At 55.4% G+C, this 15,583-nt stretch overlaps 1 protein-coding gene across 3 annotated transcripts in view; it reads left to right on the forward strand.

Moving 5' to 3' along the window:
• Positions 1–15,583, forward strand: part of KIFC3 (kinesin family member C3) — a 37,870-nt gene that overhangs the window by 11,778 nt on the left and 10,509 nt on the right. For 2 of the 3 annotated variants that reach the window (XM_044256061.1, XM_044256060.1), the window contains exons 4-9: positions 548–686; positions 3,627–3,829; positions 13,650–13,715; positions 14,239–14,382; positions 14,524–14,763; positions 15,274–15,447. In XM_044256061.1, coding sequence (XP_044111996.1) covers positions 548–686; positions 3,627–3,829; positions 13,650–13,715; positions 14,239–14,382; positions 14,524–14,763; positions 15,274–15,447 — 966 coding nt within the window. The remainder of the gene's footprint in view (positions 1–547; positions 687–3,626; positions 3,830–13,649; positions 13,716–14,238; positions 14,383–14,523; positions 14,764–15,273; positions 15,448–15,583) is intronic. The other variant, XM_044256062.1, reaches the window with a different exon arrangement.

Consider the following 15,583-nt stretch of genomic DNA (forward strand, 5'->3'; position numbering starts at 1 on the left):
TCAGTTTCTCCTTGACCAGGAGATGGGAGGGAGCACGGCCTTCCCCTGTTCATGTGGATCTGTATGCTCCCCTCTTGCCAATCCCAAACTGGTGCTGTCTGTAGGTGGGGGCAGCTGACATCATTGGGGGAGTTGCCCTGAGATTGTGGGGTGCCTGGTGGGACTGGACAGCCCTGTAAATAGTGGGGCCATGGGCCTGAAGCAGGCAGGCCACTGTCCCAGTGTCTCACACCCCACAGAGCCTGCAGGGACAGCCCATTGAGCTTCCCGTGAGAACATCCAAGTGCCCAAGAACATTGTTTGCTGATGCAGATGGCTGGCTGCCAGTAGGAGCCAAGAAAAATGTGCCGCCACTGTCTCATCGTGGCATCAGGACACATTTCTTCTGGACCCCAGGCCTCGTTGTCCTCACCCACTCACACAGCAAGGAATGGATCCCTAGTCCCAGGGTGCTCACCAGCTCCAGGAGCACACTGTCTTCGGGCTCGGGGGGCCCCCTCCGCACCGCAGGCCCCTTCACGTGAGGATTCTGGTTGTGTCTTGGCAGCAAGCCCTGCTGGACAAGGGGTGCGAGAACAAGAGTCAGGGGACGAAAGAAGAGAAGCTCCCGAAGAGGCAGGCGCCGGCCCCCAGGCGGGACCGGGAGGCCCAGGAAGCTGGTGGCACCATGAATGTAGAGAAAACAGGTAAAGCAGGCCTGCCCGCCAACCTGGAACAGCCCCCGCTGAAGCTGGCCCTGGAGGGGAGGCTGCTGTGGCTTTTGAGCGGTCCCCACTATTGCTGTCCTCGTCACTTGGAGGAGACCCGGCCAAGTCCTGGCCACCTGGACATGGAGCTCAGAGACCCCAGCCTGCCCACCCCTATTCCAGGGATGCCTCCCTCCCGGTGCCACCAGGACCCCATCCAGGGATGAGAGGCCTGTGTGGGCTGGGGTTGAATTTCCCTACGTTTTGTCTTTCCCCTAGTGCCCGTCAAAAGCAGACCAACGGTGGCAGCCTCAAAGATGCCACAGCCTGTAGACAGAGGCTGAAACCCATCTCCTTTCTCTGCGGACCCATCAGGGACCCATGGGCTCTAGGACAGGGCTTTACCTACTGCCACGAGGCCGGGGTAGAGGAGCTGGTGGCTACCTTCTTCTCTGTCCAGGATGACTGGTTCTGGAAGATTCTATGGGCCCCCTTCGTGGGGTTCCCTAGCAGGAAACCTGAGCCTAGCAGTAATTGGGAAAAAAGCATCCTCAAAGAGCCAAAGGGGACGGCCAAGAATGTGTGGAGAAAAAAGCTTTCTCTTTCTTTCTTCCCCCAGTCACCAGGGGTTGATTGGTGTTTCTGTCAGTTCTGTTTCCTGCCACTCCCTTGTCTGGGGTTGTTCCAGAGCTGCGGTCGCCTGTCTGGCATTCAGGGGCTGGTGCCGGGGTCTGTCCGCTGTGTAGGCAGACCGGCCTTGGGAGGGGGGTGCACTGTCCAGCCCTTAGGCTCTCCTAATTTGTGGAGAAGAGAGAGACCAGCTCCTGGGAAGAATGGGGACTAAGTCTTGTCAGTGGGGCCAGGGCCGGCCTTCAGTGTCCCTGTGCCTGGGTGGCCGTGAGAGGCAGTGCGCAGGCAGGGTCTCCAACACACGCTCCCTTGTGACAACTTGCTCTGACAACTGACTCACTGAGAGAGGCAGGCAGCCTTCTCAGCGGGAAGGCCCCTCAGTTCCTTGTCCCCAAGGGCCCCTTTGATCTCCCCTCTCCCTCCACTTCTGATCTCCCTTAACTTCTTCAAGGTCTTTTCTTCCCTAGCAAGTGCTCTCCAGGCCCCGTTTCAGCTCCCCTGGCTGTGCCCCTGTGCTGAGGTCAGGATGAACCCACGCTGTGGGTGTCTCAGAACCTTCTCAAGTGCCCTGCACGAGAAAAACAATTCCATGTCTCATCCCAGCCCTGTGGCCTGTTGGGTGACACTCACTTCTATCCATCTCTCATGGAATCCAGGCTCCTTTTCCAAGGTTGCCTCTTTGGGCAAGGATCGGTGTCCCCATTTTGCAGAGGAGGACCCCAGGGCCTCATAGGTGGCAGAACTAGCTCCCAGGACCTGGAGTCCAGAGTGTTCCCTACCTCATCACAGCAGTCTGCACAGGGCCGAGGGCCATGCTGATCACATGCTGCTCATGGCATCCCCGTGTGCAGGCCTGGAAGCATCCATCTGACCTCACTCTCTCCAGAACAGAGAGCAGAAGCTTGGCCAAGTGTGTGTGATACCCCTGCTGCGTCACATGCAGGCCCCACGGCCAGGGCCACGAGCCAGCCAGGACAAGCCTGCTCCAGCTCTCCGGGAGTCTGGAGTTCTAGCTATTCCAGGGGACTGGGAGAAAGGGAACAGCCAGCCCTTGTGTGCTTTGCCTGCTCTCTTGAGAGTGGAACCTGAGTGTCCTCAGGGTCCAGCCTCCTGGGGACAGGTCTGAGACATCCTGCCCAGCCCGGAAGCTTTGTTGTGGCTTCTCTGAAGTCTCGGTGAGCGCTTGCTGCCTCTGGGCGGTGGAAGCTGCCAGCAGGGGTGTGCGCAGAGCCCCTGGGCGTCCTGCCTCTCAGCTGTGGCTCCTGGGGTATAGCGTGGGGAGTGGAGACCTGGAATCAGCAGATGCCACTTGTCACACTAAACTCTGGGTCACTTCTTTCTGCCTCCTGGGGCTTTGGCCGGGTTCTCGACTGAGCTACCGAAGGGGAGAGGCAAATCTCCGGCCCTCACAGCCTCTCCTCTGCCCCACCCTGCACACCCCCAGCTCCTCGCAGAGACGGTGGCCTTTCTTGGTGTCCTCCAAGCAAGCTATGACATGCATCCCAGGACCTATTGGCAGGTCATGGCCCTTGATTCTTTGTCTTTGTCCTTCCGTCTGTCTATCTGTCTCTCTCCTGCTTCTGTTGACAGGACAGTGGAAGGCCGTGGGAGGAGGAGGACTCAGGCCGAGGCACACCCCCCCCCCGGTTTTTATCACTTCCTCCTGCCTGTGTGGTCCCTGTCCTCAGCGCAGGCATCGGCCCTGCAGCGGGCCCAGCAGTGTTCCTGCTCACGTGCTGTGTCTGTGTCCGTGTGTCCTGGTCTGGCTGTCCCTTGCACCTGCACACCCTCCCCTCGCCTTCTCTGTTTGTGACCACTCCCTGCGGAGGTCAGGTGACAGGCTGGGGAGCCTCTGCCTCTCTCCTGTACTCTAGGTAGGGGCTTTGAGTTTAAAGAAATCGTATTCTCCCAAGAACAGGGTTTTCTGGGGAGAGAACCCCAGACTCTTCATCAACTGTGGCCAGAACTGTGTCTCTCTCAGCTGCGATTCCTTGCGGCCTGGCCACAGAGAGGGGATGGCCCGTCAGACCTAGGGCACATGCTTTGAGGGGTGTAAGGTGAAAGTTGCTTTCCTAAGTCCTGATCCAGGTAATTCTGTCTCGCAGAAGATGCTCACGGACGTGGCTTCCTCTCAGGCAGGCCCCGGAGCCCCTGGCTCGCCCCCACCTTGCTGCTGCTGTCCCTGGCCCCTGTCCCATTGACTTGCATCCCTGCCCCATCCCTGATGGTCTGCCCCGCCCCGACGGGCCCAGCACTTCAGCCAGGGTGGGTCCTCTCCATCCTGCTGATTGGCCACTACTTTGCTCATAGGTGGGCGGCTCTTTGGCAGCGGGAGGTGCTCGAGCCTGGGGGGGCCACCGGGTGCGGCCCCCATGGTGCATAGGATGGTGGAGGCCATGTCCCAGCTGCAGGAGGAGAAAGCCCGACTGCAGGAGGAGCTGGCAGCCATGCAGGAGAGGCTGGCCCTCCAAGACAGTGACCAGCAAGCCACCTCCACCCAGCCGCAGAACCAGGTACCTGGGGAGGACGGGGTGGGCAGATGCCACTGCCCACCATGGAGCAGCTCAGAGGACACTGCTTGGGGCCCCTGGAGCCAAGCCACTGGGCCACTGGCATGACGGACAGATAGGGTCCCCTCCCTTGGCTCAGGAACGTGTGAGAGGGCAAGGTGGCAAGAAACAGAGGTCTGGGTCTCCCCTCCTGTTCCTCCTTGTACCCCATTCCTCCTGCTTCCCAGAAATGCAGGCCATGAGTGCAGGTGTGCAGGGAGCTGGGACAGACAGAGATGCTTCCACTCTGCAGCCGCGGCAGAGTCCACCCTGTCTGGCTACTGGGCAGTCCCAAGTGGACAGAACTCACTGCAGAGGTCACCCCAGGGAGGACTGGGAGGAAAGGAGAGGCTGTGTGAGTGCACATGGCAGGAAGAGCTCTCGGGTCTACAGAAGCCAGGGAGAACCTCAGGTGTGTGCTGGCAAACACCATCTCCTTCCCTGGCTGGCCAGAGAAACGCTTGCAGACTCTGAGCCACGTGCCCTCGGGGGCTCATCCTGGGCTCTCCTCCCCCACCTGCACATGGGCCCTGAGGCCCCTTTCCAGGTGCTCAACTCCCCACTGCCCTGGTCAGCATCTGTCTTTTTTTTTTTTTTTTTTTTTTTTTTTTTAGCATCTGTCTTTTGTATCTGTCTGACCATCCGCACTCCCCAAAGCCCCCCACCCTGTCTCTATGTCATCTCTGCCTCGGATCTGTGCCCTGAACTCAGGGCCCGGGGCTCTCTGTTGAGAGGCCTGACCTCAGGTAGAGCCAAGTTCTTCCTCTCTGGTGACCCAGCCTGTGGACCTTCTGCTTGGGGGAACATCACTGAGTACTATGACTTGTTCTTGATTCTAGGGAGTAGCAGATTACCTTTAGGCACTTTATCAATGCAGCATTTTCCCCCAGGGCACCAGTGCCTCCTCTTCTCAAAAGCTGTCTGTTCTGAGCACCTGCCCCTTGGGGAGTTAGGCGGGCCTCCTTGGGGCATCCTTAGTGCTCCGTGTCTCCCTCTGAGACACTGACACCATTGTTTGCTGCCTCTGGGCCTGTCTGCCTCATTTTCGGGGGCTCCTCTAGGCAGGGTCACACACTAGCTTTGTGTCTTTTTGCCTCCCGTATCACCCTTCTGCCTCCTGCCCTCAGATGTCTGTGGAGTGCCTGGTATGTGCTGGGCACCAGGCTAACCACTGGGGACATCCAGATGGGCAGGTGCTCCCTGGCCTACAGAGGCTGCAGTCTAGCATCTTGGGGAAGACAGACATTTGTTACATGCTCGTGTGTTAAGTTAGAAGAGTAATAAGGGGTCTGCAGGTGGGCATACACAGGGCATAAGGGCTTGTACCAGAGGCCTTTGTCTGGGACATCAGGACCTGTCAGGGAGGTCAGGTACAGCCTCCTTGAGAAAGTAGGGCTGGAACTAAGGTCTGGCACAAAGCAGAGGAAGTGGGTTCTGAGCTGAGAGATCAGTCTGTGCAAAGGGACTGTGGCAGGAGGAGCAAGATGAGTACAGGGGCAGAACCACAGTTTGGTTAGCCCTGTGGGCCTGGGGGCTGGTCTAGGGCTCACACCCTGCAGGATATGCCTGGCCCGTGGCAGGAACTTAGCCACAGCTCTTCTTTCCCTGTCCTGGCACTTTATTTTTGAAAAAGTTTTTCTTTAAAGGGCTTTACTGAAATATAATTCACATACCATAAAATTCACCCCTTTATGGTGTACAATTTAAAGATCTTAAGTATATTAAGACAGTGATTTGACCATCACCACCATCTAATTTCAGAACATCTTCATCTCCCTAAAAAGGCCTATTTCATCACTCTCCTTTTCCCTGCCACCACAACCCCTGGCAACCAGGGATTCGCTTTCTGTTTGTATAGATTTGCCTTTCCTGAACATTTCCTAGAAATGAAATCATAACAGTACATGGCCTTCGTAACTTTATTTTATTTTAAAGATTTTATTTATTTATTTAACAGAGATCACAAGTAGGCAGAGAGAGAGAGAGAGAGAGAAGGGGGAAAGCAGACTCCCTGCTGAGGCAGAGAGCCTGATGCGGGACTTGATCCCAAGATCCTAAGATCATAACCTGAGTTGAGGGCAGAGGCTTAACCCACTGAGCCACCCAGGCGCCCCCTTTCGTAACTTTCAACAAATTTAAAAAAATTTTTCTTCTTTTACTTTTTTATTTTTTGTAAAGATTTTAATTTATTTATTTGAGAGAGAGAGAGAGAGTGAGCACAAGTAGGGGTTGAAAGGAAGAAGACCACTCCCCGCTCCCTGCCGCTGGACAGGGAGCCCAATGGAGGGCAGGGCTCAATCCCCAGACCCTGAGATCATGACCTGAGCTGTAGGCAGACGCCTAACAGACTGAGCCACCCAGGCGCCCCATTTAGCAAAATCTCCTTACTTTTTACAGGGGAAGTTGAAGGTGAAGCATCTCAGCCTTCCTGGTGTTTTCGTGCCCTCGCTTTCCAGACCTTCCCAGCCCCTGTCCTCTCCCACCCCTGGCTTCCCTGGATGATTGGGAGAATTCCAAACGGTTCCTCCTCTTTGCTCGAGTCTGATCCTTAAACTTCCTCACTGAGAGTTCCTCACTGAAAACTTCAGGGGATGTCCCTGAAGCTCTAGGTCTCTGGGCTCCTCTTCAGAGGGTCCAACTCTGTGGCACTCTGTCCTACCACATAGGCCAGGAGCTGGGTTCGAATCCTGGCTCTGGGCACTGATATTCAATTAGCTGTGTGACCTTGGGCTGGTTAATTAGCACTCTGCACCTCAGTTCCTCCATCTGTAAAAGGGACTCACAGCATCTGATGAAATGAGCCAATAGGGCTGGTGCTGCTGTGACCACTTCTGTCTTTACTAGGAGGAGCTTGGATTTGAAATCACACAAACAATGTTCTAGTCCTGGCGGGGCCGAGCACTAGCTGGGCGGCTGTAGAAGGCAGTGTAGCCCTGGCAGTTGAGTTTGAGGGCCCCCTGGGGGTCCCCACAGACCCGAGTTTCAATCTTACGTCCACTGCTTAGTGGTCCGGTGACCTTGAACGAGTTGCTTAACTAAGGCTTAACTTCATCTCTTGGAATCTCCGTTTTCTTCCTGGACAGTGGGGATAACAATGGTATCTACCTCACAGAATTGGGAGCTCGAAGGGATGATCTTAGGGAGCCCCTGTGCCCTACAGACCAAAATGACTCAGTAAAGGGCGCTGCCATTATCCTGCTGGGACCTGGGCTTCTGTGGCTACGGGAGTCTTTGGTGGCATCACTATGATCAATGTCATGGTGACATTTGAATTTCCTGGGAGCCCACTGTCTCCTTGTGGGGAGCAGTGGGACCAAAGGTCCTTGGTCTTTGGGCCTCTGGCTGACCTAGGCCACAGAGGCCACTGGTCTTGGCTTGGCAACCAACCTGTGGCTGCGGCCGGTCTGGATAACTGTCCCCAGGTCTGGAAGACTATCCCCAGGTCTGGATGACTGTCCCCAGCATTGGCAACAACAGCCCCAGGCCACATCCTGGCAACCTCGAGCTCCCTCTCCTTTGTGGATGTCCCTGGAGCAGTGGCCTCTGCACTCCCAAGGCTGTTGCCAGCGGTCCACGTGCCCACACCGCACTCCCCTCTCTTTGCCCCTGAACTTCAAGGTAGAATCTTAAAAAACTGTGCTCAGAGGCTGCAGACTGGCGGCCTAGATCAGCCACCAAGTACGTCGTTTGCCTGGTTTTTTTTTTTTAACCATTAAAAACATTGTGATAAATACACCTAACATAACATTTACCGTGTCAGCCGTTTTGAGGTGTATAATTCAGGGTATGAATACATTCACACTGCTCTGCAGCCCGCACCACCATCCGTGCCCAGAACTCTTATCCCCTTGCAGACCTGAAACTGTTCCCTTTAAATACTACCTACTCCCACACCCCTCTCCCCCAGCCCCTATCCCCCACCGTTCTACCGTTCTACTCTCTGCCTCGACGAATGTAGCTATTCCTGGTGCTTCATGTAAGTGGAATCACAGTATTTGTCTATTGCAACTGGCTTATTTCACTTACCATGATGCTTTCCAAGTTCATCCATGCTGCTGCAAGCGGCAGGATTTCCTTTTTTTTTTTTTTTGAGATTTTATTTATTTGTTTGAGAGGGGGTGTGTGTGAGTGCAAGGCAGAGGGGAGGAGCAGAGGGAGAGGAGGAAGCAGACTCCCCGCTGAGCAGAGAGCCCGACACGGGGCTCCATCCCAGGACCCTGGGATCATGGCCTGAGCCAAAGGCAGAGGCTTTACTGACTGAGCCACCCAGGTGCCCCAGGATTTCCTTCTTTTTCGAGGCAGAATAATATTCCCTTGTATGGATGCACCACGCTCTGCTTATCCATTCGTTCATCATTGGACGCTTGGGTTGCTTGCCCATTTTTGTTATTATGAATAGGGCTGCTATGACCATAAGGGTGTTCGAGATATTTTAATTCCTTTTGGGTAAATGCCCTGAAGTGGAATTGCTGGCTCACATGGTCGTTCTAGTTAAAACTGAGTAATCTGCCGTCCTGCTTTCCACAGCGGGGTCACCATTTCACATTCCTGCCAGCAACACACAAATGGTCCCGGTTTCTCCATATTCTCAGCAATATTTGTTACTTTCTGAGGGTTTTTTTTTTTTTTTTTAATGATAGCCATCATAATGGGTGTGAAGTAGAATCTTATCCTGGCTTTGATTAGCATCCCCCCTCATGACTCGTGTGTGAGCTTCTTGTCGCGTGCTCGTTGAGCGTGTGTCTGTCTTCCTTAGAGACGTGGCCATTCGAGTCCTTTGCCCATCCTGAATTGTTTTGGTGGGGTTTTTTGTTTTGTTTTGTTTCTTTGTTTTTGCAGTTGTGTCGTAGTTCTGTCGTATTCTGAATATTAACCCTTCATCAGTATATGATTTGCAGACAGTTTCTTCCATTCCGTGGGTCGCCTTTCTGCTCTGTTGATGGTGTCTTTCGAGGGCACAAAAGGTTTTCATTTCGATGAAGTCCTGCTTATCTGTTTTCTTGTGGGTTGCCTTGCTGTTGGTGTCCCATCCAAGAGAGCACTGCCACATCCAGCACTGTGAAGGTCTTCCTCTATGTTTTCTTCTAAGGGTTGCATAATTTTAGCTTTTATGTTGAGGTCTTTGATCTGTTTCGAATTAATTTTGTTTGTGGTGTAAAGCAAGGGTCCAGCTTCATTCTTTTGCACATGAATGTCCAGTTTCCCGGCACCATTTGTTGAAAAGACTATCCTTTCCCCATTGAATGGCCCTGATGCCCTTGTCAAAAAGCAATTGACCGAATACATGAAGACTTATTTCTGGGTTGTCTTTTCTATTCCATTGGTCTCTATGTCTGTCTTTGTGCCAATACGTCATTATTTTCATTGCTGTAGCTTCGTGAGTAACTTCTGAAATCAGGAAGTGTGAGACCTCCAACTTTCTCTTCTTTTGCAAAGTATGTTTTGGCTCTGGGGGGTCCTTTGAGATTTCATGTGAATTTTAGGATGTATTTTTCTATTTCTGCAAAAAATGCCATTGAAATTTTGATGAGGACTGCATTGTGTCACTTTGGGTAATACTGACATTCTAACAATATGACCGTCTGTGAACATGGAGTGTCTTTTTTTTTTTTTTTAAGGTTTTTATTTCAGAGAGCAAATGAGTACAAGCACGGGGAGGGACAGAGGGAAAGGAAGAAGCAGACTTCCCGCTGAGCTGAGCCCGACATGGGGCTCAATCCCAGGAGCCTGAGATCCTGACCTGAGCCCAAGGCAGACACTTGACTGAGCCACCCAGGCATCTCAAGCTGTCTTTTCAATTATCAGTGTCGTCTTTAATCGATTCCAACAACATTTTACGGTTTTAAATGTACAGATCTTTTGCCTCCTTGATTAAGTTTATTCCTATTTTATTCTCCTTGATGCTATTGTAAATGGAATTGTTTCCTTAATTTCCTTTTTAGATTATTCATTGTTTATGTGTAGCAGCACAACTGATTTTTTTTTTAAAGATTTTATTTATTTGAGAGAGGGAGAGAGCATGGGGAGAGAAGCAGAGGACAGAGAGGGATAAGCAGGGCTCGATCTCCCCACCCTGAGATCAGGACTGAACTGAAACCAAGAGTTGGCCCCTTAACTGACTGAGCCACCCAGGCACCCTGAGGAACCACTGATTTTTACATGTTGATTTTGTATCCTGTGACTCTGCTGAGTTTGCTTATTAGTTCTAATTGGCCTGCTTTTTTGTAATCAGATTAGTTGTCAATCTTTAAGCCTTGGCTAAATTCCCACAAAAACCTGGACTTCCTATTTTGTCAGAAAATACCGGAAGACGTGGCTTCTCTGGGCTGCCATTCCCGTGTGGCACCCACTGCCTGGGGCCTCGTAGCAGCTCCTGCCTTTGGCAGAAGCCAGCGTCCTTCCTCTGGTGCCCAGCGCTGCCCCCATCTCCAGCACCCCTCCTGCCCCACGCCCTGCCTGACAGCCTCACTCGGAGACTCTGCTCTGCCTCTCCTGCACTCAGCATTCTTTCTCCTGCTGTGTACCAGGGGCTGTCCTAGGCACGGGCAGTGTGGCACCCACAGGGGAGACCAATATCTCTGCCTTCAGGGGCCTTCATTCTAACAATAGAACTCATTAAGTGCTTTACATGTATTATCTCATTTAATGTCACTTAATCCTTCAGACATCCTCCCAGGGGTGGCCTCATTAGCCCCATGAGGCAGAGTTGAGACTTTTCCAAGGTTACTCGGGGTAGGGAGATGTCTATTTTAGAAAGCTGGGCAGTCTGCCCTGAGAACCCAGGAGCTCAGCTGCCCCTCACTGGCAGAAGGACTCGGATGTGAGCACTTGGCGGTGGGCAGGGCAGGCTGGATGGGGCCAGACAAGCACAGTGAGCAGGCATGTGGCCGGGAGTCGGGTGTCCTGCGAGGGGATGTATGTGGGGACAAGATGCGGTGCTTCCCTGGGATGCCCCTCTGGCCTCTGTTTCATTGAGGTGTTCTGGATCCCAGGACCTCTTGCCCTTTCAGCTCAGCCATGCCTTGATCTTGCTGTTGAGCGAGCCCTCTTTTCCTTAGTGGACAGCTGTGGTGACTGTGAGGCAGCCTTGGCGGGAGGTGGGGAGGTAATCAGCAGGTTGTCTCCGCCGGTGGGAGCAGACAGTCTCGAACACAGCCCTTGGCGAGGGCAGCCCCACCCTCCTCCGAGCCTGCTTCTGCTGAGACGCAAAAATGTGGGTTTGTGGCAGACAGGCCCCAGCACCCCACTCCCACTAAGGCCCTCCGCACTAGGCCCGTGATCCAGTTTCTCTGGCTGCCAGGGAGCCTGAGCCTGGGCAGGGGTGTTGCACAGACCTGGTCCTGGTCCCTTCCTCCACCCTGGGGTTGACGTGGGCAGCCTGCCAGGAGCCTGCTTCTCCTTTGGCCTGGCTCTCTGCACTCAGGAGTGTGCGTGCTGTGCTTCTGTTGTTTTTCAGGGGTTTACTGAGTATCTAGTGTGTGCCGGTTGGTCACCTGCTGGGGGCGGGGCCTCTGAGGGCTAACAGAGAAGGTCCCTCCCCTCTTTTCCTCTAGATACAGGCACCACGACAGACTCAACTGGGGCAGGTGTGTGAAGGGATGCCCACAGGAACTCTCTTCCCTGGAAGGCCTTGCTTGCTGGTCTGGTTCACCCCCAGTGCCCCACTCTGCCCTCACCACTCCTAAAGCAGAGCCTTCTGGGTGGAGGGCAACCGTCCCGCTCCTGAGCCACGCACCACAGAGTGGCTTGGGCCTGATGACCACCCACAGTGTTGGTGGCCTATGCCCCCAACCCCACCCCACCCCACCCTGTTGTTGGAGACGAGCCAGGAGCCAGGAGATGACTGACACCTCTGATAAAAAGAGTGTTTGACAGCCTCTTCCTCAACCCCCCCCCACCCACAACCCCAGCCTTCTGTAGACAGTTCCTTTTGGGGCACACCTCAGGGATTCCAGGCAGAGCCCTGGAGCACCCAGAGTTCTGATTGTGATGCAAGAAGGGAGCAGGAGCCTGGGCTGCAGGCAGGCAGCAGGCGGGCCTCCTGCCCCCCCAAGCAAACCCCGGAGAACCCCACTTTTGCCTCATCTGTGTCTGAGCGCCAGTAGCGTTAGGGACGAGCGAGGTCAGAGCACGCCTGCTCGGTGCTGAGGAAGCGGCCTGTCTGGGGCACCTGCTCAGTGCAAGTGGGTCTTCCTGGGGCGATTTCCCAGGGAAGGATGGGAGACAGGTGCACCCCAATCTTTCAAAGGGAAATAGATCCGTCTATTTCAGGATGGGGGAGTGTGAGAGGAATTCCTATTTTTTTTTTTTTTTTTTTTTAGTATATGTGCTGCCGAAGCGAGCACGTGAGAGGAATTCCTAATGCTTGAGACTTAAAAATTGCCTGAAAGCACGAAGAATTTGTTGGGTTTAATTCTACAGTCCAGAGACCGTCACTTTTGGCTGTTGCATTCACGGTTTTGTTTCTGGACTTTTGACCTAGTGTGTTGAGGGGTCTTAATCCAGGTCAAAACTTCCGACAAACAACCGTAACCACAACGGCCCTTGTGAGCACCCGCCGTGACCTACCTGACCGTCCCCCTGACGCTGGGTATTGAGGTTACCCCGGCTTCGCGGCTAAGGAGTAACAGGCGGCCTTCTGCCAGTGGTCCCTCGCTCATGCAAGCTGTCAGAGGAAGGGGGCAGAGAAGTGGCGCAGGCTTGGGCTATCGTCCATTTCCTCCCTCACCAGCTTTGCTTGGGGGAGCAGAGGCCGTCCTCTCCCACTCCGGGAGACTGAGCACCTACCTGTGTGCCCCCTGTGCTGCCACAGACCATGGATGACACCTCAGCCGTGTAAAATGGGGAGCTGTGATACACCCTCACCTGCTGTACCTGGCTGGCCCGGCGCCTGCAGGCAGCGGACTTCCTCAGCTGTTGCTTAGTAATAAGAACCCAGAGCTTCGTGGCCCGCTGGAGAAAAACCCACCTCCTAGCCCCCCACAGAATGAGTCTGACTCCCTGGGCCTTTTCAAGGTGAGGTGCGGTCAGATACAGTCATCACAGAATGTTCTGGAAGAAGATGTCCAGACATGCCCTGAGGAACACTGGTGCCAAAGTCTTCAGCTGTGTTTTGGGGTTACTTACTGAGAGGTTCCTGGAGGGGGGCTGATGCGGAGTCAGGGTCTGGGGCCTGCAGGGAGGGCAGTCAGCAGAGGGTGACAGGGTGTGCACCCCCTTCTCTGCTGGCCCCAGCTCTCCAGCAAGGCAGACTGGGAGCTGGCGGGGGACAGAGGCCTGAGATGTTCCCTGGTCCCTGGTAGACCTGTCTCCACAGGCTGACTTGCTAGGAACCCCCTGAATGGAAGAATCTAGGTTCTGGGCAAAGACCGATCTAGGTTTTATAGTGTCTGGAGTTTATACAATTTGGGAGCCCTTTTAAGAAAAAAGAATATTATAAAGTTACAAATACCTAAGTAGACAGAGGCCACAGCAAGGGCCAGTGCGAGGCAGGGGTCCTGAGGGTCAGCCTGAGTCTGGCGTGGGCTCCAAATGGCACAGGGGTCACCTCTGCTCTGCTTGCTCCCCAGACTTTCCTGAGAGCCTGGGCTCCCTGGGTCTTGCGTCGGGTGAGGGTGCTGAAGTCTGTCGGGACAGGGCAGGTGTCTCTCACCTGGAGTCCCAGGCGTACCCTGATGCTTGAACACAGGGAGGGCTGATGGGGGGTGGGGGCTGAGAGATCAGGCCTGGGTGTGGCTGGAGGTGAGGAACGAGGCTCACCATGACCGTGGCTTTGTGCCCGTAGGTGGAAAACCTGAAGGAGAAGCTCATCAGCCAGGCCCAGGAAGTGAGCCGCCTCCGATCAGAGCTGGTGAGGCTCGACACCACCACCCCGAGGTGGGGGCTGTGGGGGGCTGACCCGGCCTTGTGCAGTCTGACCCTTCCAGATGGGGTGCGGGACCCCATCTCTGCAGAGCCCTCATGTCCAGCCCGGGTGGGGGCCAGCAGACTGCCAGTCGGCCCCGAATACTTGTCACCACTCACTAGGCCCTCGGAGGCCGTGTGACCGCCAAAGGGAGGGAGGTTACTTCTTGTCTGCTGATGTAAAAGAGGAGTGTGAAGTCTGTGTATAAATACGACTGTCTTGTTACTTTCACACTCAGGAAAATAGAATGAGTGGGGGGGGTGAAGGCCGTCCCTCCGGCTCCCCTTCTCTCCTCTGTCTTCGCCTTATGTCCCTCTTGAGCTCCTGCTCTCTTCCCTCCCTTGCCCGCCTTTCTTTTTCTTCCTCTCCTGTTCTCTCCCCTGCCCTTGCCCCCCGCCCCATCTCCTCGCTCTCTGCTGCCCGGGTCCTCCCAGGCCCCATGCGCCCCCTGTGCTCTGGCTCTCTGCAGGGGGGCACGGACTTGGAGAAGCACCGCGACCTGCTGGTGGCGGAGAATGAGCGACTGAGGCAGGAGATGCGGCGCTTCGAGGCCGAGCTGCAGGAGCTGCGGGCCAAGCCGGCGGCCCCCTGCACGGGCTGCGAGCACAGCCAGGTGAGCGGGCTGGCCTGGCCCCAGCTGCTCCTGCCGGGGTGGGTCCCTAGTGGCGAACCTGGTTCCTCACTGTGATCCCTGCCCTTCCCTCTGTCTGCTGCACACTTGTCCCGGCCCCCGCTCCCGACCGCCTGCCTGCAGGAGAGTGCCCAGCTCCGGGACAAGCTGTCGCAACTCCAGCTGGAAGTGGCCGAGAACAAGGGCATGCTGTCCGAGCTGAACCTGGAGGTGCAGCAGAAGACCGACCGGCTGGCGGAGGTGGAGCTGCGGCTCAAGGACTGCCTGGCCGAGAAGGCGCAGGAGGAGGAGCGGCTGAGCCGGCGCCTGCGAGACAGCCATGAGACCATCGCCAGCCTGCGGGCCCAGTCGCCGCCCATCAAGGTGAGTCTCTGGCTGGGGCCACATGTGGGGCCCTTGCTCTCTTGGCCCCTGGTGCCCAGGGCAGGGCTGCACCTTGTCTTGGTGAATGAGTAGAGGTGAGTGATTGAGGAATCAGTCCAGATCTGTGCTCTGTCTTGCTCCCTCTCCTCCCCCTTCTTGCTGTCCGGGGCATGTAGTAGGCATCTGGCCCCTGAGGCTTGACGTGCCCGCACCTGCCAGGCATGGGTATGGGCATCGTAAGATTCTGCCCTTGTCTGCTCCGTACCCAGTCTGGGGCCACAGCCAGGCTCTTGGTGGGCTTCCCGAAGTGAGAGGATTCCCGGAGGCCCCGCAGCATCCTGGAAAGCCAGGACCTTGAAGCTCCTCTAGTTTTTTTCCTGGGTGCTCTGGTGGGATGTCCCTGAGGGTCCCCTCTCAAAGTCAGCTGCATCTCAGTGCCCCCCCCACCCCGCCAAGGGAGGCCAAGGGACCCTCACACTTCCACGTGCCTGTCCCTTCCTTCCCTCTCAGTATGTCATCAGGACCGTAGAGGTGGAGTCATCCAAGACCAAGCAGGCCCTCAGCGAGTCCCAGGCCCGGAACCAGCACCTTCAGGAGCAGGTGGCCATGCAGAGGCAGGTGCTGAAGGAGATGGAGCAGCAGCTGCAGAGCTCACACCAGCTGACCGCGCAGCTCCGGGCGCAGGTGCACAGGCTGCTGGGGGGTGCTTGGGGCTGGAGGAGAGCGGGGGCACACCCAGCTGGAAAGCCAGAGGTATAGTGCAGTGGGTCAGCCCTCGGGAGGCCCACAGACCTGGGTTCCAGTTCCTCCTCTGCTGGCT

The sequence above is a fragment of the Neovison vison genome, chromosome 7, assembly GCF_020171115.1.
Source record: "Neovison vison isolate M4711 chromosome 7, ASM_NN_V1, whole genome shotgun sequence".
Lineage (NCBI taxonomy): Eukaryota > Metazoa > Chordata > Mammalia > Carnivora > Mustelidae > Neogale > Neogale vison.